Source organism: Stylophora pistillata, chromosome 7, assembly GCF_964205215.1.
Source record: "Stylophora pistillata chromosome 7, jaStyPist1.2, whole genome shotgun sequence".
Classification (NCBI taxonomy): Eukaryota; Metazoa; Cnidaria; class Anthozoa; order Scleractinia; family Pocilloporidae; genus Stylophora; species Stylophora pistillata.
Window position 1 is genome coordinate 28,739,882 of NC_142525.1, and position 25,912 is coordinate 28,765,793.

Below are 25,912 nucleotides of genomic sequence, written 5' to 3' on the forward strand. Positions count from 1 at the left end.
TATATGAAGATCATATATTTGCGGTATTAGATACGTATGATGCACGATCCTCGCAGTAGATAGCGCTATTTAAGCAAAAGCGAAAATCAGACCTGAAAAAAATCAGGCCTGTACGGGACTCGAACCACTGACCTCTGCGATACTAGTGCAGCACTCTACCAATTGAGCTAACAAGCCAACTGGGAGCAGGCCGTTAAGTTGATTCGTAATAATTCCGTGAAAGTGATAAATGAGATACAATGAATATATGAAGATCATATATTTTGAACTGCGGTATTAGATACGTATGATGCACGATCCTCGCAGTAGATATATGATCTTCATATATTCATTGTATCTCATTTATCACTTTCACGGAATTATTACGAATCAACTTAACGGCCTGCTCCCAGTTGGCTTGTTAGCTCAATTGGTAGAGCGCTGCACTAGTATCGCAGAGGTCAGTGGTTCGAGTCCCGTACAGGCCTGATTTTTTTCAGGTCTGATTTTCGCTTTTGCTTAAATAGCGCTATCTACTGCGAGGATCGTGCATCATACAAATCTCTATCTGTTGGATAGTGCATCACATTTTGTTAATCCTTATCGGCTAGATAGCGATTTATCCGTTGAATCAGAGTTATCCACCCTTCGAACAACCGGGCTCGGGCTTACATAACAAGCTGAGTTATAGACACATTTTGATTGTGTGTTTGCTATGATTTAATGAAGGATGATTAACTCATACAGCGGACTTTTGTTTCGTTATCATTAGCCGGCAAAACCGGGGTGACTTTTTTGCGTTTTCAGGCGCTCACTGAAGTTAGCGCCTGTCTCCGTTCGCCTAAAACTGGCGCAAACACAACCTCGCTCCCAGGGCCTTTTCTCTTAGCTGGTGTAAGGGAAAAGGCCCTGGGAACGAGGTTGACGTAAACAAAAAAAAAAAAGGTCTGCTACAAAACAAATGGATTCCTTGTTGCTGTGGGTCTGTTAAGTACGAGATCTCAGATGACGTCATAATGTGCTAAGAGCATAAGTAACAAACCAGGCTGCACCTCGTGTGTAACTTTTATTTATCAAATAAATTCCTCTTTCGTAATAATACTACTAGTTATAGATTGCGAAATAGTGAAATGAGGCTGGCTCTTCCGCAACCTCGTACCGATTATGTTCGTAAAAGTTTCTCTTATAGCGGTGCCGCGTTGTGGAATAACCTTCCGACTGATATTAGAGTATCTTAAACATTAGGTGCGTTTAAGACGAAGCCAAGTAACTTCAGTTTTGAGTGAACTAATGACACGGCGTCCCTGAAAGGCAGTAATTTTATTTTCATTTATTTTCATTCTAATAAGAAGTTAGTTCAGTTCGTTTAGATTAGGCTTTTAATCTTTGTATATATTTTATAATGACTATATGGTTTTAAGTTTTACATTTGTAGAGTATATTGCTTGTATACGACTGAGTGGAATTTAACGTGTATAATTAAAGTGATCTATCTATCTATCTACCATGTTGGGACGTCATCTCATGTTAATCTTTTACTGATAAGACACATAGCAACACCTTTTTTTTTAATTTTGCGCTTTTGAATATTTTATAGAAAAGGCGCAATACAAATAATAAATGTTATTGTTGTTATTGTAATCATTATATATATTTTCCTCTTATAACAGGAAACGATACAACTTCCTTACCAAACTTGGCTGCGACAAGTTTAAAAAGTGAGCCAATTGTAGTTGATTTATACCTCTGAAATACGTAATATTGCAGCATGCATATGCAATTATCTGCTACATATCTTGAAAAATGTACTTGTTAAGCAAGAGCTAAATTCAGAGTCTAGATAACTTCTATCCTTGGCTCATCCCTATTTTATTCCATTTAACTTTATTTTCGAAAAAAAAAAAAAACTCGAAGAAAAGAAAGGAAGAAAGAAAGAAAGAAAGAAAGAAAGAAAGAAAGAAAGAAAGAAGGAAGGAAAGAAGATGAAGAACCGGTTATCATTTGTCGTGGTTTGGGTGGGGGGGGGGGGGGGGGGGGGACAGAGGATTCTGCTAGTTGTGTCAAGATAAAATCAGTTAACCTCGATTAACCTGATTCCCCCATAACGCTGTATCAGTTTTCTTTGATCCCTCTCTAATAATCCGACTGAGTACTCTTGTATCTAGATCTAAGTGGGTAAAAAAGGTTGCGCGTTTCGTCTCTGGCTAACCAATCACAGAAGGGAAGAGAAGCAAAATCAATAAAATTCCAAATTATTTTCGAAACTCAATCGAATAATGCACTCTGTGGACGTGGAATGATGGTAATAGAAATGTTCATACATCAAAGTGTACATGTCGTATTTGAAAAGCAAAATGTTACCTGTAAGGAAGTATCTCATCGAACGGATGTTCTCTCCAGGCCTTGCTCATAAAGAAACAGGCTCGGTTACCTTGCCTGTTGTTCGTTGACAACAAATGGCGTCTCGATCACCGTTTACCTTGCATTTACTAACTTGTATCAGTTTTATTCGAAAACCACATGTAGAAAATAGTTTTTAAGAATAATTACACCAGTATGGCTACTATGATCAACGGGCAGTTGATCCTGGAAGAGGAATATGATGAAAACTATCAACCGACAGAACAAGGTATAGTAAATTTAAACGTTGTTGTGTTTGTCTTGTTTACGTCTAAGTTCATTTAAGGTTTCAGTGATTGAAACAAGGCTTGGACCAGTTTTTGATTCCTCGGGCACGGTAAAATTGACATCCAGAAACTGATAAATCAATTGGTAACATAAATTTAATACAGTGATCTGGCAATCGATGATGCATGATAGTAGCTGAAAATGTATGTTAGTTGGCAGCCTGGCAGACAAATGCACTCTGATGCAGAAAACTTCAATCAGTTGTTAAAGTACTTAGGTTCGACGTTAAAAAAAAAAAAGCAAAGAAGAAAAGAGAAACAGTTAGCTGAAGAAGAAATTTCATTTTAAAAATTTCGCCTTCCCCAAAACGATTATGAAACAATAATCTGCCAAATGTACAGGGTTAGATGAATAACAAACTTACAAAATTGCACAGTGAAAGCGAACAAGTTATACAATCGAGTCGGGAAAAATTAAGCTTCTCAGGACTTTAATTTTCTTAGAATCATTGTAGTTAAGAAACAATTTTATCATCACTTTAAATTTCTTGTAAGTGACCATGTATTAATGAATGGAGCTTTAATTAACTAAGCCCTTTTTTGTGGTAAACACTCTAACTTATCAATTTTGAAATCTTGTTGGTCTGAAGGAGTTAACGCTAATGTTTAAAAATAAACTGTCCATCTAGTGTCTGAGTCTGGAACTATCCTAGCTGTTGACTGAATTTTAAACAAGTCTGGTTTTTAGAGGTTGTGATATTTTTTTGAGCTTTGGTATATGTCTGTTGGTGAGCACTGAGGCCAACTGCACCAAAATTAATTTGTAACTTTTTCTCCAAATTTGCTTTGCAGAGATATTTGAGTATGCCCATTCAATAGGTATTGATCCTATAAAAGAAAGAGATCTTCTGTATATTGCAAGGGAAGGTATTGTTGCTCCTCTACCAGATGATTGGAAACCTTGGTAAGTAGAAGAAAACTTTTGTGGCCATTAAGCTGCTGAATATAGTAATACACACTGTTCATGTAACTGAGGCAAGATGTTAGTTATAAATAAAATAAAGAACTCTTACCAAACAAATTCAAAGACAGTACTATTAGTTACAGACCCATTTTTTTCTGCTTGGATTTATGGCCAAAGTCCAAAATCTGAGTGAAAAAAAGGAGGGTCTGTAACAGAAAGTAAGGACCAAGAAAACAAGGTTAGCAAGATATTGATTATAATATCTCTGGGTTCAAATAGAGAGGGAAAGTTTCAGTTTGCAGGGCTTGACACTAACTTTTCAACCCTATACCAGCCAAGAAGCTGATGACATCTTAGATGTTAGGAAAATTTCAGTTTGTTTTCTAGCCAAACTGGCGAGTGGAAATTGAAAACCACCAGCCAAAACTGAATTTCTACTAGTCTGTGGCTTAAGTGGGCTATCGTTAATGTTGAGCCCTGGGCGGTGTAATGAAATACGGCTAGCTTCTCTGAGCTACATTATGATTTTGTTATTATTTATTTTAACAAATGTATAGAAGACAAGCAGGAGAATTGATTTTGAGGTCTTAGGAATGAATGTGTTAAGGCAGCGCTCTAAGCTGCGACCATTTTGGTCGCCATGGTGAGTGAAAAAAATATTTGGCGACTAAAATTCTGGTGAAAGTCGCCAGTTAGTGACCAAAAGATTAAAAGTCAGAGAAACTTACTTGAAAAATTATCAACAATAGGACGAATTTAATCAATAGTACAAGCGGTGGCATCACCTTTGTTTCTCTTTTTGCCTCTCATCGTTCAGAAACTTGACTGTGTAAAAAAATGGCAAATTTGATCGATTTGAAGGGGCAATTGGCAATGTTGCATGGTCTCAACAGCTTTGTAATGTTGAAATAAATCGTTTTTGCTACTAGACAGTCTCTTCCTTTTCGTTCTCTTACAGTAGCAAACCTAAGTGATAAAATGTGCCGTTCGGCGCATTAGCCAATTGTGTAATTTATCATGAAGTGTCCTCCCCTTCTGTTTTTTTTTGGGGGGGGGAAGGGTGCAACTAAATTTTTTTTATGGTGACCATTTTACAATTGAAGGTCGCCAAACGGCAACCTTCAATTGCCACCACTTGTACTATTGATTAAATTCGTCCTATTGTTGATAATTTTTTAAGTAAGTTTCTCTTTTAATCTTTTGGTCGCTAATTGACGACTTTCGCCAGAATTTTAGTCACCAAAAATTGAGCTTAGAGTGCTGTAAGGTGCAAGTCAGTAAGAAAAACTTTTTAGCCAGAGATCAAACTATTGATTCTCCCCTCTAGCTGCAACACATTTCTTTGTAAATTAGCTGCGAGATTTAGTGTAAGTTCAAGATAACAACTTCTACCAGATAAGATTGAGCATTCTCATCACCTATTTGCTGTACATTGTATGGATATTATAGGGAGAATCTACTTGTTAATCACCTTTTAGGAGTTAAAGGATTAACCATTTTATTATATAGATACTGATGAAATACCAGGATTTCTCCTTTTACTAAAAAATCATATCTTCACTGTGCGCAGTGAAGATACTATTTTTATCTTTCACGTGTGAGGATATTGGTTTGGCCATGGTTACCAACAAAATTACCCAATTACTGTTTCGAAAATAAATAAAAAACGCATGGTCACGAGTACAGACCTCACTGCATTTGGTCCGTACTGGCGACCTCGGTCAAGATTCTCCCATACAAACCTCCCACTCGGTTAATAAGAACTAATTATGAGATTTAAATGGAATGATTGACAATTAAAGAAGCTTCTGATTGTCAGACATATTCTCCGTGTCAGTAGATAAGGAAATTTAAAGAAAACAGTGAGGAGAATTTGAAAACTAATGTTAGGGTGCAAAGGGTTACTGGTAATGACCTTTCCTTCTTTGGTGGATTATTTTTCAGTCAAGATGCCAATGGAGATATTTACTATTTTAACTTCCAAACGGGTGACAGTGTCTGGGATCACCCATGCGATGACTATTATAGAAACATGGTTACTGATGAAAGAAGAAGAAGAAGCAGTATGGGTGCATCAGCGAAAAAAGATAATAAAAAGAAGGATAAAAAGGATGGAGGCAAGAAAAATAAGCCACTTGAAGGATCTTTAAATAAACAGAAGGTAATCTCGTTTTTTATTCTTATTCTTATTATTATAATTTTACATGGAGTAATCTACTAGACAGTTGAAACAACATGGATTCAATGAATTGTGCATTTGAAAATTGTTTGACTCTTCATGAGGCCTAAGGTTGCAAGAAGAAGTTGACAAATCAACTGCAGTATATTAATCATTAATAGAATATTAGTTTACTTGTTTGATGATCAAAGAGGACAATGGTTGAAATTGTAGTGGACGCTGTCAGATAATTACGTTTTGATGCAGAAAACTACAATCAGAAGCTCAAGTAGTAAGGAATTATAATGTTTTGTAAAATAATATTCCATGACGATAGCATTTTATTCCAGAAATCTCCCTTTCTCTAAGTGTTTTCATCCATCAAGCACTTTGGCTTTGAAATTCAATGATTACTTGACTCTGCAGGTAAAATGGTTAATAAAAATGAGCATTCTCATTTTAATTAACACCCAGGCTGCAGTTTAGAGACAATTTTTGGGCTCAACTTGTTATTAACTTTTACTGGGATTATCACTAATTTGTTAGACAGCTAATGCATGCTGTATGATTATGAATCTTTTCCGAGCTCCTCCTTAGGTGAAGAAATTTTATTTTGATTTTCCCATTTCTTAGCTGTGCAGGTGTTTAGGAAAAGAATGAAAATCTCTGAGCCCTTTCTTAAATTTCAAGATATCTTTTAGCTATCATATCTAAGTTTTATTTTTATTGGAGAGTGATGTGTTTAATGTCCTCTTTAAGTCTCTTAGCCCTGGTTTGGCACCACTGAAAGGTGAAGGGTCCCTAGCTCCATTGAGAGATTCTTCTCCTGGTCGCTCATTGGGTGGTTCCCTTGGAGCAAGCACAGGGAGCACTTTAGGTAGGGGCTCCCTTGGAGGGGGCTCTCTTGGAGGGGGCTCTCTTGGAGGGGGGTCTTTTGGAAGAGGCTCTCTTGGAGGGGGCTCTCTTGAAGGAGGCTCCCTTGGAGGTTCTCTGGGAAAAAATCCCTTAGGTGGAGGCTCTAATGGTGGGCTTGGGACTAGTGGAAGGTTTTCAGGTGCAGATCGACATATGGATCCTTTTAAGCAGGCCCCTCTTGGTGGCGTTAAGGATTTACTAGGGGTAAGTTCAAGAATTTTGATATTCAACATCAGCCTTTTTTTTTTTTTTTTTTGTCAAAAGATGCATGTATAGTGTATCTCTTTTGTACATCAATTTGTTAAAAATTTTTTTAATGAAGCCTTAAAAAGCTTTGCCTGAATTAGGTCAATTCTAATTTTTCCCATGGTTGTTTGAAAAATTAGGATTCTACCGTTACAGAGAACTGCTAGGTAGTAATTTTCACATTATATAATATTCATGGAGAATGTCAGCTCATTACATTTATTGACCAGCATGTTACAGGCACATGTAGATTTGAATTCATTTCAATCTCATTGCTTCTATAAAAACAAGAAACAGTCAACAGATCAAGAAAAGTTTGGACGTGGAGTTGGTGATGGTAGTGGAACAATCACGCTAAGCACTGGATTAGGGGACAACATAAATCTGAACTTTATGAATGATCTTTCAGAAGATGAGGAAGAAAAGGTACACAATTGTTATGCTGTGAAAAAAAAAAATGCAACCATGACTTAATTTTACCTTGAATTTACAGAGTAGCTATAAGTAGCTGATATCTCTGATAGTATTTACCAGATAAAAATTGGAGATAAACATTGTAAAGAAAGGTTAATACAGTGTTTAAGAACCCCAACTTGCATGAAGCAGACTAGGAGGCCTATTCCAAAAAGCACAGCCAGGGATTTGAAGTCAGGGCAACCAAGAACAAATCCAGTGAATTGCAAGGCGAAGGCCTTGTACTTGGGACTACCAGATTACAAATCATGAATGGGGCACTCTTCATATGTGGTGTGTGAATAGTTTCCCTGGCATGCAGTATGAAAAGATTTGACTGTTTATTTGCAGAGTGATTTTGGACGGCCAACAATTGATCTTGCTGGTGTACATGACATAGGAGCACTTGGCTATGAGGTGGGTTTACTTGTATGAAGATTCATTTGTTCTCCAAAATTTAATCATTAAATCAGGTAGATTCATTTGAAACAAGTCTATATGTAGTCACATTGCATCCATCACTCCAATTCATGATTATTACACTCCATGCTCAATTTCTCCAATAAGCAACCAACCTTAAGCAACTTTGAACTGTATTTATTTCACACTATTAATAGAAACGTAAACTTGACTGGTTATCAAAAGTGTGATTCAAGCTTTAATAGGACAGTGCATGCATCATGCTAGTTAATAGACAGGGTAATAAGACAGTTTATTACACGACTCGGGCAGTCAGAGGGCCAATAACTAAATTCAACCAATCAAAATGCTCTATTGCCGGTCAATATTCTCTCAGTACTGGACCAGGTACAGTCCCGAATGGTCCTGAATGATACCGAACTTGTGTCCCTTTGAACTTCAGTCATATGATAAATCTCTTATTAAGCAAGCTTGCTTGGGACCGTACTGGAAGAATATCGGCCCTCGGTCTTTTTTGTACGGACCTCGCTGCGCTCGGTCTGTACTGTCAAGACCTCAGGCTGATATTCTCCCAGTATGGCCCTCGCGCTTGGTTAATAAGATATATTTATGCATCATATGTGATGTGTGTATACTAATTGATAGTATCAGTCATATAGGCATAATTTCAGCATTTGTGCATTTGGGCTAGTTAACATTTTTTTTTTATGAAATCATTTAACCAATGGCTAGTTTATTTAATTTGCAACTTTGCCATAGTTTTGATTAATTGATAATAGGATTTCATTTTATCCAATTCAGTGAGTAATTGCACTCATGATTAATGAACTGGACCTGCAGTCATCCGAGTTTGTTAATCACTTGTATGATTACAGACCTAATAATATACATGAAAAAATTTCTCAGTTCTGATTGGTTAAGATGATCAATTCAGTTTTCAGTTAATTTAGTGCAGAAGAGAGTTAATTCAGTGCAGAAGAGGGTTAATTCAGTGCAAAGAAAGAAACAAACCAGACATTCTGATTGGTCAGAATGATTGGTGAATGTCAATGTCAAGGTCAATGTCAAGGTCAAGGTCAATGTCAAGGTCAATGTCAAGGTCAATGTCACTTGTAGGGTTTGAATGAATTATTTTTGCACGTTATGCACGCGCTTTTCTTCTGCGTAGTTATGAGAAGCTACCTGGTATTTTTTCATGTATATTAATTATTAACAGGTAATCACATGATTTTCTCGTGCAATTTAGAATAAATAAGCACTTGTAAATTTTTTCAAAGACCACAAATTGCACTCGCCCGACGGGCCCATGCAATTTTGTTAGTCTTTGAAAAAATTTACTTGCAGTGCTTATTTATTCCAAATTGCACTCAGAATCATGTGATTACCTGTACAAATTGAACTTCTCTTGGTTCTATTACCATATTATTTATAAATTCAACAAAAAGCTGGTGCAATAGACCTCAGCTCAAGGCACCAGTGAATATTAACTAATACAGTTTGAAGGATTTGAACTCCACAACCTCTTTGTTATGTCTGTCATGATTTTATCTTGAATTTTGAGATGTTAAGATTGGCTGAGTAGGTTTGTGTTTGCATGGTAATATGACTGCCAGTTGGAGTACACAGTCAAGTCTGTTATGTTATCATATTTTGTTAGGACTCAGAAGTGGAAGAAAGCTCAAATATCAAGTCTCCTCCCACGCCATCAATGAGTGATGTTGATGATGGAGAAGAAGTGGTGAGCACTCTTTAATTATAAACTGACTGTTTGTTCTTAACACTTTAACTCCCAGGGGTGATCAAGGCAGAATTTTTTCTTTACTATATCAATACAATCCTATTTGTGCACGATCCTCGCAGTAACTGAGCACTATTTAAGCAATAGTGAAAATCAGACTTGAAAAAATTCAGGCCTGTATGGGATTCGAACCTTACGGGTTTATTTCAGACCAATTTATTGACCTGCTCCCAGTTGGCTTGTTAGCTCACAAGGTTAAGAGTGCTGCACTAGTATTGCAGAGGTCAGTGATTCGAATCCGTACAGGCCTGAATTTTTTCAGGTTTGATTTTCACTATTGCTTATTTAATAGTTCTCAGTTACTGCGAGGATCGTGCACAAATACATTTCTATAACCGCAGTTCAGATATATGGATTTCATATATTCGTTGTGTTTATATCAATACAATATCAAGCAGACAAATGATGATAATAAAGAATTGTATAAGCTAGGGGAGTATTAGTCGGTGTAATAACAAATTCTTCAAACTTGCATCATAAGAATTGTATGACAGACACAGTTACAAGAAATCTATGACAGAGTGCGGATGATTTATGTGGAGATTAAGGGAAAAGATATAATAATAATAACATAATAATGATAAAAGCAGAGGTGCGGTAATGAGTGTTTTTTTGGGGGGGTTAGATGGGGGGGAATGCAAGTGTTTGAGGTAGGAGCTTCAATCCTTTCTTGAGGGAATAAATCCCCTCCTAAACAAAACTTCTTTTATGCCCCCCCTGCCCCCCGCCTCCCTGCCCTCCCCGCCCCACTTACATGTAGTCCCTCAGCTCCACTATCCTGGACAGAGATAATGAACTTATTCCTCTTTTGTTGATGTCTCACTCAAAGCTTTCAAATTGAAATAGTAACCTTGTAGATACAAGAGGAAGGATGCTTGAGGAATCCTTTGTAAAATTTAGCCAGTGTTTCCAAGACTTTCCTCGGGTCAAAGTAACACGTCTATGTGCGAGACATATGCAACTTTGGAGAGTGCAAAATTTGCTAATAAATAGTGTTATGTCGGTGTACACCATTCAATAATTATTCACATGCAGGTGTAGTGGTCTTTTTGTATCATCATGTTACAACTTTCGGAGTTCAAAAAGTTGAAAATATGAAAGAGGGAAAGAAATTTTAAATGAGTGTTTTGTTCCTGTGCAGGACTTTGGCATCAACAAGACATTGTCTGACAGACTGGAGGGAATGAGTGCAGAGCTTTTAAGTCCAGCACAAAGTGCCACTAAAGCAGAGGTACGTTTATGTATTTGTAATGTTAAAGAGACCAAACAAACTGTGCCAATTTGATCACTACTAAGACATTTTCAACCCAGTCGTCATGCTGTATTTTTTTCCGTGATGTAATGAGCAGTACGTTTGCATTTTGTATTCCCAGGCTCAAGCTAGTGGAGTAGCTGCAGTGAGCAGCAGTGTAAGGACAATGGCTGGAGTGAGGAGTAGTGATATTTTGATTCAAGATCCAAGTCCTTCCAGGTAAACAATGGTGATAACAACAGTAATAAATGGATGATGGCAACTTTCAAAACTATCAACGATAAACGAGACGAGAAGACTCGTCCACCTTCCTTTTTAAGGTGGAGGCGACGTGGCTGAGTGGTTAGGGTGCTGGACTTGAAATCCGGTGGCCTGGGTTCAAGTCCTCCACCCTGCCACTCACTGGATTTGTTCTCAGTTGCCCCTGGTTCAACTCTTCGGCTGCGCTCTTTAAATAGCCCACCGGTCTGCCTCATGCCTGTGGGGATTTTTATCATGTAGCTTTAACACTCAACGTTTCAAAATAAAGGCTACCTACCTACCTACTGAACTATCTATCTAGGGGAACAACGTTTGCTATATATCGTCAGACTTAAAGATTGTGCGTGGGTCCATCTTCTTAACTTGTTCTTCTCTGGCCAAACAAAAAGAATCATCCTCTTGCAAAAAGAAGACTGGACACTGTCTTGCCTCCACAAAAGGCCTAAAATTATCGACCGCTTTAGTTTGTTTTTTCTTTTTTTCTCAATTTCTAAGTAATAAGTCCATTCCAATCCGAGGGACTAAAGGTTTAGCCAACTATGACTCCTGAATGTTGGGTTTATTTAACGTTTTGAAGCTTTCTGACAGTTTCTACAGCATGTACATGTAAATGGTTGATCATAATTGTTGTAGGTTTATCCTTTCTTCCCGCCTTCTCCAGCGTTTTCCCTTTCGCACCCCTCCCTCCCTCCCCACCTTTTACTTTCCCAGTCTCCCCTCGCCTTTTACTCACCCTCTTGCCCCGTTTAGTCTGTTGCCCGAACAGTTGACAGATGCCGAATTATTTTTCTAAGACCTTCCAGGCAGGTGATCCTTACCTTGTGTGTGTGTACATGTTTTTTTTTTTCTCAGTAACAAGGAGAGTGGTGTAACAACGAACAAGGTGGAAGGAGAGAGGTTACAGAAAGCCACACTACAGGCCGAGGCGGCAGAAAGGTCAGAGTAAGGAAATGTCTGAAAATCCAAGCTGTATCGTCAAGTAAAAGGCCTTTTTGACTCATTGGTTACCAGTGTTTCAACGCTGCAATAATCAGACCGTTATAACAACTTTAACAGTTAGACCTGCTAAGCTGCATGTCTGAAATTAAGTAAGGTCAGATAAGATGGTACATGTAAGTCGCACGAATCTGCAATCCTTTACAGAAGGACATCAGAAAAAAAAAAAAACTGTCGGAATTAACACATTTTTAAACGATTGAGTGTCGTAAAATTAAAACCAAAGTAACAACAGCCGTGAATCAGGGCAAAATAAGGAGCCAATGAGAACTCCAGGTGAAAGCAAGCAAACTGCCTAAAGCGCGGGAAAACACGAGTGACGAAGTTTATAGTTTTGAATCTCATTGGTTGATAAAGTGGGGTGAGTTTTTTTGGACCAATCACAGAGCTAAGTAAAGTAAATACAATGCAATCTGGGATTACTTTCGACACTCAGTTGAAAACTGCTCTAAGCACTAATATTCCACGCCTTGGTGGCTGTTTGGTGTTATAAATGTCCATGTCTTGAATTGCAGAAGAGCATCACATCAGAGGGAACAAGAACAAGCAGAGAATCAAGAAAAAGAAAAGTAAATATAAACTCTCTTTATTTCAAATTTCAAAAGCCTGATTATCCTTTTACAGTGTCTGTAGAAACCATAAGTTTGATGCAGTGCTACCCTGAAAATTTGGTGGTGTAATTGTCAGCACAAATTACGGTGTGTTTTGTAGGCTTGCAAAAGAAGCAGCCAAAGCAATCGAAGACATGAGGAAAGCCACTGAGAAAGAACTGAACGAGGCAAAGCAGAAACTACAGAAAGAGAAAGAAGATGCTCTGAGGAAACTCCAAGAGCAATATAAAAAAGAACAGGACAGTGAGGAAGAACGACTGGCAAAGGAACACGATGCTGTGATGAAAACACTCGGAGAAAAAGCCAGAGAAGACGCTCTAGAGGAGGAAGCCATGTTGCAAGAGGGTAAGCAGGATGCTATGAGGAAACTTAAACAGCAGATACAAAGAGAACAAGAGCAGGAAGAGGCTGAACTGAGAAAGGAAAAGGAAGAGGCCTTGAAAGTACTCAAGGAAGAGCTAGAGGAACATGAGGAACAAGAGAACGACAAGATGGCGGATGAACGAGAGAAGGCCTTACGGAAGATGCGGGAGACATTTGCAGCGGAACTGGAGGAAGAAAAACAGAAGTTAAAAGATAAACAGAGTGAAGTTGTAGATGAGTTAAGGGAGAAATTAGAGAAGGAAAAAGAGATGGTATGTTAAAAGAGAGGCTGTTTTTTTTGTCCTTAAATACTACTCGTCTAATTATCTTCAAAAAATATCCTTCCCTTCTTTGTAAAATGCTACCTGGAGTTTGGTCAAAGGCCTGCGCAAAGCTCCTTTAACTTTTGCCACATCACTATTGCAATTACTATATATATCCTGCAGGCGTTGGAGGAGCTACAACAAAACAACGAGTACGAACTTCAACAACTGAAAACGGAGTTAGCCGAGAAACATGAGAGAGCGCTGCAGGAGCTGAAGAATGAGCTAGAAGTGGCACAAAACAGCCAATTAAATGCTGCACGTAGATCTGCGGCGGAATCCAAACCTAATTTCACCATGAGTATGGACTCACTAGATGTCGAGGTAAAAGTGATCAGGAATTGTCCCCCCTTTGCATTTTTTTTCCAATAGTTATTGTTGATAGAATTTGAAGGTCAAAAGAAGTTTTTCTTTTATGTCGGAAAAATCACAGATGGCATCTAGTTAACAATTGGTTCATGCTTTAGCGTGCACTATCGAGTTATGGAGCACGCGGGAAGTTTGGAGAGCACGAAAGAAGCGTAAGAGTTGCCCGAGGCGATAGCCGAGGGCAACTCTAGCTTCTTGAGTGCTCTCCAAACTTCCCACGTGCTCCATAACTCGATAGTGCACAGCTGAAAGCATGAACCAATTGTTTTAGAACATAGCCGGTGGAATTGTGCATCAAATCCGACGCGAAAAACGGACAACAATATCTGTTGAAGCGAATCGTGACGGCGCTGATGCCGAGTATCCTTTTCCTTTGTTTTTCTCTTTTTCTGCCTCATTTAAGAACTCTAGCCCAAGGGAAAAGGTCCAAACATTGTCTTCGTTTTCGGACTAGTAGGCCGAGTTTCTGTTTGTAACCATTATTGTCGCGAAATATATTATTTTTCCCTGCGCTAACAATGGCCGCTCGCGCGAAAAAAAATTTCTCGCGAAGTCGGATTTGCTGACGCTATCAGCGTGCACTATCGAGATTTTGAGCACGCTTGCGTTTAATGAATTTGATTGCGCGACTCTGCTAGCTATGTTCTAATTATCACTTAGAAGATTGTCTAATTATTTTTTCTCTTTCCTGATAGGCTCAACAAGAATTTTTGAACAGGAAAAAAGATTTAGAAGCTAAGAACGAGGGACAACTAGTAAGTCGAGCGAGTATTTGGCGAAATTTTGAGAACCTTCGACCGGTCTCTTTGGCATGTAGGGTAGAAAGTTGCTTCTTCTCCTGCCAGAGGATAGCTCCGAACCCAGACCTTTCTAAGCGGAGTCCAACTTGGTAACCACTCGGCCGCCACCACCTCGTTCAAGATCTTTTCACCCTTGAGTTAATTTTTTTTTCTTTTTTGCAGATTCCTTTTTAAAAAGTGATTCATCTTTTAAGTGTCAAATTTCCCTCTACAACTTTTTTTAAACAATGTATTTTTGTAGGAGGCTTTGCGGAAAGAATACGAGAAGAAAATTTACAGCATAAAACAAGAGTGGAAGGAACAGGTAATGTGATAAAACAAAATAATATCCTTAACATTCAAGAAATTCGCGTAATGCAATTTTTAATTGACTGCCGTAAAACCAAAACCAAAGTAATTACAACGGCCAATCGTAATAAAGGCTTGTATCATCATTAGCCAATGAAGACTCAAAGTGAAAAACAGTTAAACTACTAAAAGCGCGGGAAGACGTTGACGTAGGCGACCAAGTCACGATTGGTTTTCGTTTGGCGTCTGATTGGTTTAAAGCGTGGCGCTAGTTTTTTTAAACCAATCACAGACTGAAGTAAAAATGAAAACAATGCAATTCCGGTTACTTTTGACATTCAGTTTAAAAGTAACCTTTTCAATGAAAGCTATTTCATCGCAGTTTCCCCTCGGCATGTTGCCATGTTTCCAGGAAATTTTGGTATAGAGAGGCCCTATGAGAAGAAAACATGGCCGCGCATGGCTTGTACATATTTCCTCTTGTATTCTGTGAGCAGGAGACCAAGGAGAGGTTTGACTTGAGCGAAAAATGGGAAAAGGAGAAGAGGAACTTGACAGATGAACACAAAAAGAATATGAACAAACTGCGACAGGAGATGGAGACTGAGAAGAACAAGCTGCAAAGAGAACTAGACCAAATGGTTTGTTTTTTACTTTGTGTTTCCAAAATTGACTTCTCAATATCAAATTATAGTAGAGGCATTGCGTGGCCGCGAGAAAGTGAGCTTGAAATACGTGGCTGCTAGGCACCAGTCTCCTATTTCTAACTTCGTCTGATTGAAATGTTTTTAAGACTTATGATTACAGGCTCATGCATCGTCTGGCAATGGTTCCTATTCGGCCTCTCTGCCTTCCGAGTTTTGAGCTGCGTTATGCGATCATCATGTAATTCAATAGTGGAAGTATAACTCGCATATGTTTAAACCAGTGACATTCCTTCTTTGGCGGGGCTAAACGCAGAAAACTTTTTACTGCAGAGAAATCTCGAATGCGGAGGGGATCTAGGTGACGGTCGAAAGGAGTCTGTGGTCCAAGTCGTGTTTCTTTCTGTCACCCGCATTTAGTTTTGTTGTAAGAGTTCTTTCAACGTTCACGATCAAATTAAAATAAAATGTATTTATGTGATGCCGTTCAACAATGATAGTCATGTTTTCATTGAAAGCAATTCTTCCGGTTTAAAAATTAACTATTCAATGTCGTATTTGAAAGATCAACATCATAATTTGTGCCTTTTTCACAGAAAATTTAGCCCAAATATTTTTCGCCTTCTTTTGCGAACTGCGTTTTCTCCACCTTTCTTGACCATCTCTATGCTAGTTCTCGTTCTCTATGGCCTTCTTTGAGTTAATCTTTTTTACCAATCCATTACTTACTAGCTTCTGTCAAGTTGAAGTAAGATTTTGTCGGCGTTCAGCTTTAATGCTGAGCGGAAATTTCGTTTTCGAAGGCTTAGGCTTCAGTTTCGCTGGTGGTTTTGTTACAGAATTTCCCTCACTGTGATGACTTGTTTCTTCGGGAACAATATCATTTGTACAACCTTTTTGCACTTTTAAATAAGGACAGTTTTTTTTTTTTGGAAATATTAGGAAGCAAGTATGGCGACCGAACGAGACAACCTGCACAAGCTGCGCGAGGCACTTGAACAAGAGGAAGAAGAATTAGCCTCCCAGGTATGCCAACTTGAACAATTTTGTCCATTAAGAGTCAATATATAAGTAAGGAATTGTGTTGAAATACAATAATGTTTATGCAGAATCGTTTGTTTCGCTGTAATTTAGATCGTGATCAAGATGTTTTGACTGCAAACTGTTCGTCTTCTTCAGGCGACGCGTTTGACTGGTTTCATTTGCATGGATGAAATCGCACGATGTGGTAGTTTGATCGCCATAAACATGCCATTTAACATTAATTGTTCCATGTTCCTTACTTACCAGTTGATCAGAATCTTGCCTGTCAGTTTCTATCGTCGCGTTAATAAAGAAAACAATTTTTTTTCCCTTAATTCATAGAGGAGAGCATTGGAGGAGAATCAAGAGGAAATAGGAGAGGAGAAGAGAAGACTTGTACAGCAGAGGGAGGTAATTTAACCTTTTTCACTCGTCAGATGAGAAAATTGAGCCGGTGGTTTCTTTTGTAAGTTATAACACCCAGAATGTGCCTTAAAAAAAGAGTACCCTTGTTGGAAAAAAAGAGAGTCTGTAATTCTGATTGTTTTTTTTGTTTTTTTTATTTTGTTGATCTTACCGGATGGAGTTATAGTAGAGTCTCGTGGTTTTCTTTCGTCCTCCCTGTAGGCTCTAGCTCGAGCCGGCAAGCAGGCAGTGGCATCGACAGGAGAGGATGAAACACTCGTAGGGCTTCAGTTAGATGAAATCAAGGCAGCTATCTCAAGTGGTGAACGTGACTTGAGTAAATTAAACAGGTTCGTGTTTCGAATGTTTCTTTTATTATTTTACACACTCATTCCCACCCTTACATACGCTTTGTTCCTTTTTTACCCACTGATCACGAGTTTGCTCATCAGTGGAGTGGGAACCCATTTTCATGGGATCCCACACATCAACACCAAGGGAAGCCACAAAGGTTGCTAGTGAAACTACTGATTAATATATTTAATACTATACAAATCACGAGTTTGCTCATCAGTGGAGTGGGAACCCATTTTCATGGGATCCCATACATCAACACCAAGGGAAGCCACAAAGGTTGCTAGTGAAACTACTGGTTAATATATTTAATACTATACAAACAAACACTCGCAAGGCTTCAGTTAGATGAAATCAAGGCAGCCATCTCAAGTGGTGAACGTGACTTGAGTAAATTAAACAGGTTCGTGTTTCAAATGTTTCTTTTATTATTTTACACACTCATTCCCACCCTTGCATACGCTTTGTTCCTTTTTTACCCACTGATCACGAGTTATTTAATACTATACAAACAAACACTCGCAAGGCTTCAGTTAGATGAAATGAAGGCAGCCATCTCAAGTGGTGAACGTGACTTGAGTAAATTAAACAGGTTCGTGTTTCGAATGTTTCTTTTATTATTTTACACACTCATTCCCACCCTTGCATACGCTTTGTTCCTTTTTTACCCACTGATCACGAGTTATTTAATACTATACAAACAAACACTCGCAAGGCTTCAGTTAGATGAAATGAAGGCAGCTATCTCAAGTAGTGAACGTGACTTGATTAAATTAAACAGGTTCGTGTTTCAAATGTCAGGACATTAACTCGGGTTTGAGCGTTTTATTTTTAACTTTATTTTTAACGTTTTATTCTTAACTTTATTTTTGACTAGCATCTCAATTATCCTGATAGTGTCACTGGTGAATTAAACATTTAAAGTCATAATAATAACGGAAATGATCACCGGCTAAAGACGCTCGCGATTGTCAAACAAATTCTCCTCGTAGGTACCACAAGAAATGTATAACGAGCAGTAAGGAGACTATACATATTGATGTGAGCTTGTAAAGGGCTAATAACTCCCCATACCATTTTTAGTCGGAGGCAAATCCAAGGTGATATGAAAGAGATATCGTGTATTTTCTTTTCTTGTTTACAGACAGAAGAAGAACCTTGAAACCGAATTGGAAAAGTTAAACACTTCTAAGCAAGAGCTTCAGCGTGACGTAAGGTTTGTTACAGGATTGTGTGATGCGTCTTCCAACTTCGACTGTGGCGCTTAAATAGCGTTGCGTTTCCTCATTGTTAATTTGCGATTGAAGATTACAGACTTCGTATAGTCCTTAGATGCACCTTTTTTATTGCTTCGTCCCAGCAACTTTACGAAAAATCTGAAAGAACTCAAAGAAAGTTGTCGAAAGCAGAATGAAGAGCTACAAGACCTTCTGATTCAGCGTGATAGACTTCAAGAAGAAACCATTACGAACGGTGTACACGAAAACACCCTGGTAAATGACAGTGGTCTTGAAAAGCCAGTGCCCTCCTCATCGAAAGTTAGAGACGTAAGGAAAAGGCCCAAAAAACAAGGAGCTGACGTGGGTTCTGAAGATGAAGCCCTACATGTAGAGGACCTGGAACCTCCTGGTGTTTCTGCGACTCAGGTATGTTCCTTGACTGTATCAACTGAGCTGTAATTTAAATTTTAAGATTGCGAATATTATAAAGAAAAAAGGGTCACATGGTTCGCTGGCGAGAGACGCGTGGACTGCGGTTCGCGCCCTGGGCTTCGGGTTTGAGCCCTGATCAAGTCATTGCCTTGTATTATTGGGTAGGACACTTAAATCTCGCAGTGTCGCTTTCCTTCCAGGGTACTGTTGTTCAGAGGTCGGATAACGCTATTCAGTGGATAAATCGGTATCCAGCGGATACGTGTTAGCAAAACCTACTGCGCTATCCACCCGGATAGAGATTTAACCAGAGGATATCATGGTGCTATCCAGCCTTTGAACAACCGGAGCCAGGACTAGAAAGGGCTTTCAGTGAACTATCAGGGAAGCTAGAAAAGTTGCTGAAGTTTAGTTGCGATGAGCGGTTTCCCTTTCAGGTGAAAACGTCCTCGTGCCCCTCGTTTTCCCGCCTTTTGCGGTTTTGCCGTTGAGGATCGCAGGCTTCGGTACTCTGTTTTTTACTGCAGGGGCCTTCTTGGTTTTGTTATGTTTTGAGCTCGTTATAAATTACTTCTTTGACGACTTCTTTCTGGTTGTTCGACTGTTCTGGTATCAAGAACAGACTCTTGTTTTTCTTTTGTTTTTTCTTACTTTTATGGAATCAATGTACGCTTCAATGTAATGTTCCAAAGAATAATCATTTTTTGTTTTACAGGGCAATCGTCTTGTGCCACCTTCAGAAGTGAAAGGTACTATTGTTATTATAATTAATGACTGATTAATCATTGATACGATTTGGTCTGTCATATTTATTGGAGCTGGCAGATTAGTGACTTTTACTTGCTCTCTTGCCCTTTTGGCAAAATCCTAGACAAACAACAAATCAATAAAACGGCCAACTTCAAGCTAGGTTTCAGATCTCAAACCCAATTTAGAGTCAATAAGAGCGCTTTTCAGTTGAATGTCTAAAATAAGTGTTTTTCTTCACTCCTTTTTGATTGGTTTAAAAATTTCGCGCCTTCTTCCCAACCAATGAGATACAAAAAAAAAACGGAAGTCAATTATGAATTAGTCACTCACGTTTCCCTGCGCGAGAGTCCGTTGACTTGAATTTTTTCATTGGTTCCTTGTAATATTTTACATTATTCGCATACACCCAATTCATAAATGGCGGCCGCACGGAAACGCCTGGTTTGGAATACATGAAAACGAGGCTCGAAAGGCCTCCATTCAGTGTTAGGGCGTCTTCGGCAAATGCGTCCGATAGCGTTATTCGGATTCCGTTGTGATTCTACGGTCAATAGAAAAGCGCTCTGATGCTTGACACCAGGTGCATTACTGGTAAATGGCACTTAGCTGTTTATTTTGGGGAAGCCTGTGTATCCAAGTACTCGGTGGCGATAGTCTGAGCTCTCTGTCAAATCTCACTTCTCCTTTGTCTTAATTCATTATGTTGGAATGTTCTTTGCAGCTCAACTCTTGACAAAATTTAATCTCTCTCTTTAAAATGTTGGCATTTTGTTCACAGATCGTTCAGACAGCGAGGACCTTTCCCCAGGTGAATTTTCTCCCCGGGCAGCTGTGCATTCAACGGCCAAGAAAGGCTCAGTAGGAGTCCGAGTACCAAAAGAGCCCGGTGGATTGGAGAGAGCTTTCGATTTAGGTGAGAGATAAATGCCTTTCCCCATGTAACTCACAAACTGATAAAAGTCACGCAGTTAAAACTAGTTCTAGATAGAATGGGATAATTTTCAATTTAATATGCTAAGGTAATCCAAGATTCGATTTGGTTTGCTTAGAGAATGCACTCCTTTTTATTTTGGGGCGAGTCACATAGCACTGTAATATTTTATAGCAGATATCTCATCAGATGAAAGTTCTTCCGAGAACGTCCAAGGAACCTTCCTGTATTTAAAGAAGAAAGCTGAACTTCGTAACAGGTGAGAAAATAGCGCCTTAGAACTGTTGAAATCGCTCTCTTTTAAGACTGGGAAATTAGTATTCAGGTAACTGGGATAGGATTTTGCTGAGCTCTGGTGCCTCAGGGAATGGGATTTGAGGGAAAATCGGGTTAAATCTGTACTTCCATTAACGTCACAGAGCAGAACGTCTTTAATTTAAAAGCGTAATCCGAAGTGCAAGTCTGATGATAAAGGTATCTGGGCACCGTGTAAATTCTTGAAAAAGAGGCATTAGGAAAAGCGAACCGAAACTATTTGCTGGCATCTATTGACTCGCGCGGGAAATAACTCTGGGAAGAAAAGGGAGTGGTCATAAAGTTTGGAAGTAAAAATTCATGCTTGTTCTTGCAGCGAATTGAAAAGCCGCATTGCGCAAGAGGGAGATGCAATAACAAGGGCCAAGGAATTTTTACGACGGCAACGGCGCTCTGTCCAACGAAGACAAGTAAGGAGATTTTTAGATTGGGGTTCAACGAGCTTGACTTATTTCCTCCTGATGATATCTACAATAGATACAATCAACGATTTTCAAAAAATTCACTTATTTATTATGAACATGTCACAATTTCTGTAAAAGACCTCGGAGAAATTACCTGCTTGGAGTAAAAGATTTACGAAAAGCGTTTCTCGCAATGATCATTTGATCTCGGGTGTCAAGTTACTTAATTTTTGGATAATGCTTTCGTTGCATGCTAGATTACGACTTTAAAGTGACAGTGTAGTACAATTTTAGCGAAACTATCTGATTTAGATGGTGCCATTTGGGTTCCTTTAATGAAACCCATGATGGTATAGCGTCTTACGAAGGTAGATAAGGAACACTACTAGCCACCTTATGTTGTGATAACCGGATTAAGTATACATGATTGGGCCAATTCTGATCCCAATACAGACTGTAATTTGTTACATAACAAGGGTTTTTTTCCTCATCAGACCGCTTTAGAGGATGCTCGGAAAGAATGGACAAATGATGTGTCGCGGAACAGTTCACGAGGAAAGGTTTGTTTCAACATGCGCAACTTAAACTATTCTGGAATAAAAAAAAAAGACAACGTGTAATTTCGATAACAACAGTTTAAAGACAACTTTGTACAATGACTCCTCTTTTTCCTCCTGCAGCCTCTGTCCAGTCGTAACGCTACGTTCTTGGAAGATGTAAGAACACGCTTAGATGAGGTAATGACGTTATTTCTTTGGATTAAAACCCCGTTAAGTACTCATTGCCCAACCCTTTGTCGTCACACTTGGCTTCCCTCCCTGTCCCCTGTCTCGTTTTTCAGCGCTTGAAGAGGACCAAAGGAAACCTGACCAAAAAGGGTAGCTTTCAATTAAGTGTCGAAAGGGATCAGGGATTGCTTCGGTTTCACTCCATTGCGCCCTCTAACTGGTCAAGAAAATAACACCACCCTATCAGCTAAGTGGTGTTGAATTAAGAGGTTAAGTTTCTAAAGAAACTGTTGTGCTGCGTCGGCGGGGAGTCTAACAAGATGATTTGGCTTTTTTAACGACCGATTTTATGATATAAGTTGGCCATCGTAAAGAGTTTAAAAGCTGACGTTTCGAGCGTTAGCCCTTCGTCAGAGCGAATGACGAAGGACCACTCTTTACGGTGGCCCACTTACATTATCAGCTCAGTTGATAAAACCAAAATTACAGAGTAGCGATTGGCTGCTTTTGACAGTTTCCTTTGTTTTGTAAGGTCGTTTTGACTACTTGGCTTGGTATTTCTAGCACGAGATTGAAATGCCGAGCGCTATTAAGGTTTTTTCTCGCCTAGAATTGGCAAGCTGGCTGATTGTGGTATATGTGAACCTTAAATGACACGGCCAGATGCGTTCTTAACTCCATGCACATTGCTTATTCAGGAGCCTTACACTCTTGATATTTTCTTGTTGTCTAGGAGGAAGCGGAACTTGGAGTGGTAATGGACAACATGACCGCTGGCCAAGAATTGCTGAGACAGAAGGAAGATAGGCTCAGGGTTTTAGAGAACGCCTTGTTAGGCGGAATGGTAAGGCACTATCATTGTTATCATACTCGAAATTATCTTGCTTGAAATTAACGGTTTTTCAGTAATTCTGTGATGCGCATGAAATGACAAATTCTGTCAACTAACGTTGACAGCACTCCTCTCTTTAAGTACTAAGAATTTTTTCTTTTTGGTTTTCAGTCAACTGCTTCGGACTCGGGAGACACATTCCTTGGGCATTCCAGAAACGCTCGTCCGTCGACAAGAGACAGGCACCGTCCTCGGAAAACGCCGCGTAAGACTCTTGATGATGACGACAGCAGCGGCATCAGCAGTAGCGACTATGGTGATATCATAAGCGGGAACGTTAGAAGAAGTGACGTCAAGATGGGCAGCAGGCAGCCGAAAGTGGCCCTTCCCAGAAACCTGAGGAAACCCTCTACTGGGGATGAAAGCTCCGAAGCCGTTCATTACTCGTTGCAGCAGATAAACACGGACTTGGCGCGGATTTTAACATTACTTCAGACTCGTGCACCATCCTTTACTCACCCAAGTGTCACGCCGGGCCCCTTCAGGGCTGAGCATGTCACGCAGCCGTTTCCTGATGCTCTCAGGGAGCCTCGTGTCGCGCCTGTGTATCCTGAAGCAAGTCGGGTCAGTCAGGCCCAGGTCCCCTACCACCCTGGCACAGTAACAGATCCTTATCTTTCGAGAGGTGCTAGTGTTCCTGTGGTACCCACTGGTGCTCCTGTGGTACCCACTGGTGCTCATGTGGTACCCAGCCGCCACGGACAAACTACTACTTTGTGAGTTTTTGTCGACGATTGCTTTTAAGTGGGGTTGTCCCTGGTATATCCTAGCTTAAGACTGTGCTTTGTTACAAGTGTTGTCAGTGTTGTACCATTCGCTTCATGCTGAGCAAATCAAAAAGCACCACAATGCAATAACGATTTACCTAAAATGTAGCGCGTTTGCTTGTCGTTTGATACCTGTTGTAGTTAGATTATCTGTTTATCCGTGTTTAATCCTCTTTCTTTAAAAGTTACCATGTACACTTATTTCCTTTTGTACCTAATCAATCGGATTGAAAATATTGAAAACGTTTTATAACCTGGTTTTAAGGGAGGCCTTACATAGAATCCCTTTCAATTCAAAATTTCACGATCGCCGTAGAAATTAGAACCCTCTGGACTAATTCATCTGTTTTATTGTTTGCCACAGCAGTCCTATGAATAGCGGACCTCCACAAACTCAGGCTCCATACAGAAACCAGGAAAGCACTGAATCGCAGCTGGAAAGGAAATGGAGATCGTACTTTGGAGGTTAAGTTCACATCAAGACTAAAAAACAACAATTACAAAAAATGATCTATATGATATGCCAATTGAAGTGCTAAAGTATTTAACACCTCAGTGTTATTAAGGTTCTTAAGGTATAAGTTGTTCAAAATCCCAACTTTTGGGAGATAAACAGATCAGTTGTCTCCGAAGCGAAGTGAATCGAATCACTGCGGGACTTCTAGATGGAGTCTGAACCTAGGGCCCGTTTCTATAAGGTCCCGTTAACTTAAAGGGCTCCGTAAAGCTGTTCAGGAGTTTCTTAATTTGTTGATCATTTCTGATATTCTCATGACCTTTACATTTGATTCGAGGAGTATACTGTAAGAAGAAATTAGAAGCTGGTCACTGTTAAGGGTTAAGTCTTTTCTTCTTCCTGTGGGTAAAAAATCTTTCGCAAGAGAAAATATTTACTTTTGATTCATTTCGTGTACTATCGCTTTATAACCGCAATATTCCTTGTTTTATAAAGTTTTTTTTTTTTTTTATATATTAAATGTTAAAGCAACATGCTGAGGTTGTTTTGGCACCCTCATAAATCATCCCAAAGAACTTGTTATATTACAGTTGATTAACTGTATTTTTAATTCCACTCACAAAAACACCGTGCCTTTTTTTTTTTTTTTTTTAATTTCAGATCAATCACGTGACTCGCCAGCCTCGCTTTCCCTCGGACCTACGAGTAGTTTGTCTGGGTCAAGGTACGTGAAATGATGCAATTTTTTTTTTAATCATAGTTGGATGTCGCGAGGTAGTCCGAGAATCCGTTTGTGGCTGAAACTTTATCGGTCTTGAAAACTCACACTACTCTAATAACCGCGTTACTATTTGAGAAAACCCAATCGAAAGAGCTTTATTTGTCCTAAGGATTTCTCATCCTTTTTTATGTTCTACGGTCTATAGGGAACCAGCGGGTGTAAAGGACTGGACCTCAGAGAAAGAGTTAAGCACCGCTGAGCGATTGCAGTCTCATGCCGAGTGGCTTCGCAATTTTCGGCGCGAGGCTGGCCTTCAAGTTAGTAATGCAAGGGGACCGGAAGACAGAGCAGTTTCGTATCCTTTTGTCGTTACTAAGTAACTTATTACTTGCTTAGAGAATAAAACGGCGTACAACATTGGAAACGAATGTTTAGTTTGTGCTGGTATGAACAAAGAAGAAAAAATCACTTGCAAAGTAGATAGAATACCGTAGCCGGGAGAGAGTAAGGTGATTTAAAGGACAAATTAGACGAGGTTTTAAGGAAAAAAGGGCTCGGAATTAATCCTTAACTCGTTTCCAGATTCCCCACCCGGCAAGGATCAACGCGAGACTTTCAACTGGGGATGTCAAGTGGTCGTTCTTCATTGTCCAGGCCTCCTCGACTAACGCTTAATGAAAAGAATGAAATTCGTTGGGTTTGATCACAGTTCGCCAAAAGCGTTATGAAGTTCATAGCGGTGATAAGTTTTAAAAAAATGCATTTTACGTAAGAATATTCTTTTGGAGACTTTTATGAGATTTTTGTGAGTCTGTTGATAACTGATACTTGCGTTGTTTTAGCAAGATTTTAAATTCTTATCTCGGGCGTAATAATGTTTTACGAACTGACACCGGATTTGGCGAAAGGTGGTTGTTGTGTGAGGTGAGTGACTCGCAAGTAGCGTGCGTTTGCGTGTACACCCGTAATTGCAGTGAATCTGATTAAAGCAGTTGAAAATTTTGTTTATGTTACTACATTACGCTTCGTTGTAATCAGCTAAGCAA

At 39.3% G+C, this 25,912-nt stretch overlaps 1 protein-coding gene and 1 long non-coding RNA gene across 4 annotated transcripts; both read left to right on the plus strand.

Moving 5' to 3' along the window:
• The first annotated feature begins 1,072 nt into the window (after positions 1-1,072).
• Positions 1,073-1,889, plus strand: LOC148727376 (uncharacterized). Its single transcript, XR_015989423.1, has 2 exons — positions 1,073-1,224; positions 1,650-1,889. It is a non-coding gene; the product is annotated as an uncharacterized LOC148727376 (long non-coding RNA).
• Positions 1,890-2,406: 517 nt separating this feature from the next.
• LOC111320771 (uncharacterized) lies at positions 2,407-25,872 on the plus strand. Of its 3 annotated transcripts, none has more exons than XM_088727150.1 (33): positions 2,407-2,608; positions 3,459-3,570; positions 5,515-5,731; positions 6,488-6,847; positions 7,181-7,315; positions 7,694-7,759; positions 9,420-9,500; positions 10,702-10,791; positions 10,934-11,031; positions 11,926-12,009; positions 12,585-12,638; positions 12,781-13,315; positions 13,490-13,690; positions 14,431-14,490; positions 14,777-14,839; positions 15,321-15,464; positions 16,410-16,493; positions 16,833-16,901; positions 17,118-17,245; positions 18,394-18,465; positions 18,610-18,895; positions 19,617-19,650; positions 20,430-20,564; positions 20,757-20,841; positions 21,214-21,307; positions 21,796-21,861; positions 21,982-22,038; positions 22,763-22,873; positions 23,033-23,637; positions 24,056-24,153; positions 24,806-24,869; positions 25,072-25,221; positions 25,449-25,872. In XM_088727150.1, exons 1-33 carry the CDS (start codon positions 2,536-2,538, stop codon positions 25,567-25,569), a joined length of 4,632 nt encoding a protein of 1,543 aa, XP_088583276.1. In that variant the 5' UTR covers positions 2,407-2,535; the 3' UTR covers positions 25,570-25,872. The 3 variants fall into 3 exon arrangements, with proteins under 3 accessions (XP_088583276.1, XP_022779203.2, XP_088583275.1); XM_022923468.2 differs by having other exon boundaries at positions 2,408-2,608; positions 24,053-24,153; XM_088727149.1 differs by having other exon boundaries at positions 2,408-2,608; positions 20,760-20,841; positions 24,053-24,153.
• Positions 25,873-25,912: the final 40 nt, after the last annotated feature.

Excerpts from the sequence above, each read along its gene's own strand:
- LOC111320771 (XM_022923468.2), top strand. The coding sequence starts at position 2,536 with ATGGCTACTATGATCAACGGGCAGTTGATCCTGGAAGAGGAATATGAT. Across the intron at positions 14,840-15,320 it reads AACAAGAGTGGAAGGAACAG|GAGACCAAGGAGAGGTTTGA; the intron begins GTAATGTGATAA and ends TTCTGTGAGCAG. Across the intron at positions 15,465-16,409 it reads AAAGAGAACTAGACCAAATG|GAAGCAAGTATGGCGACCGA; the intron begins GTTTGTTTTTTA and ends TGGAAATATTAG.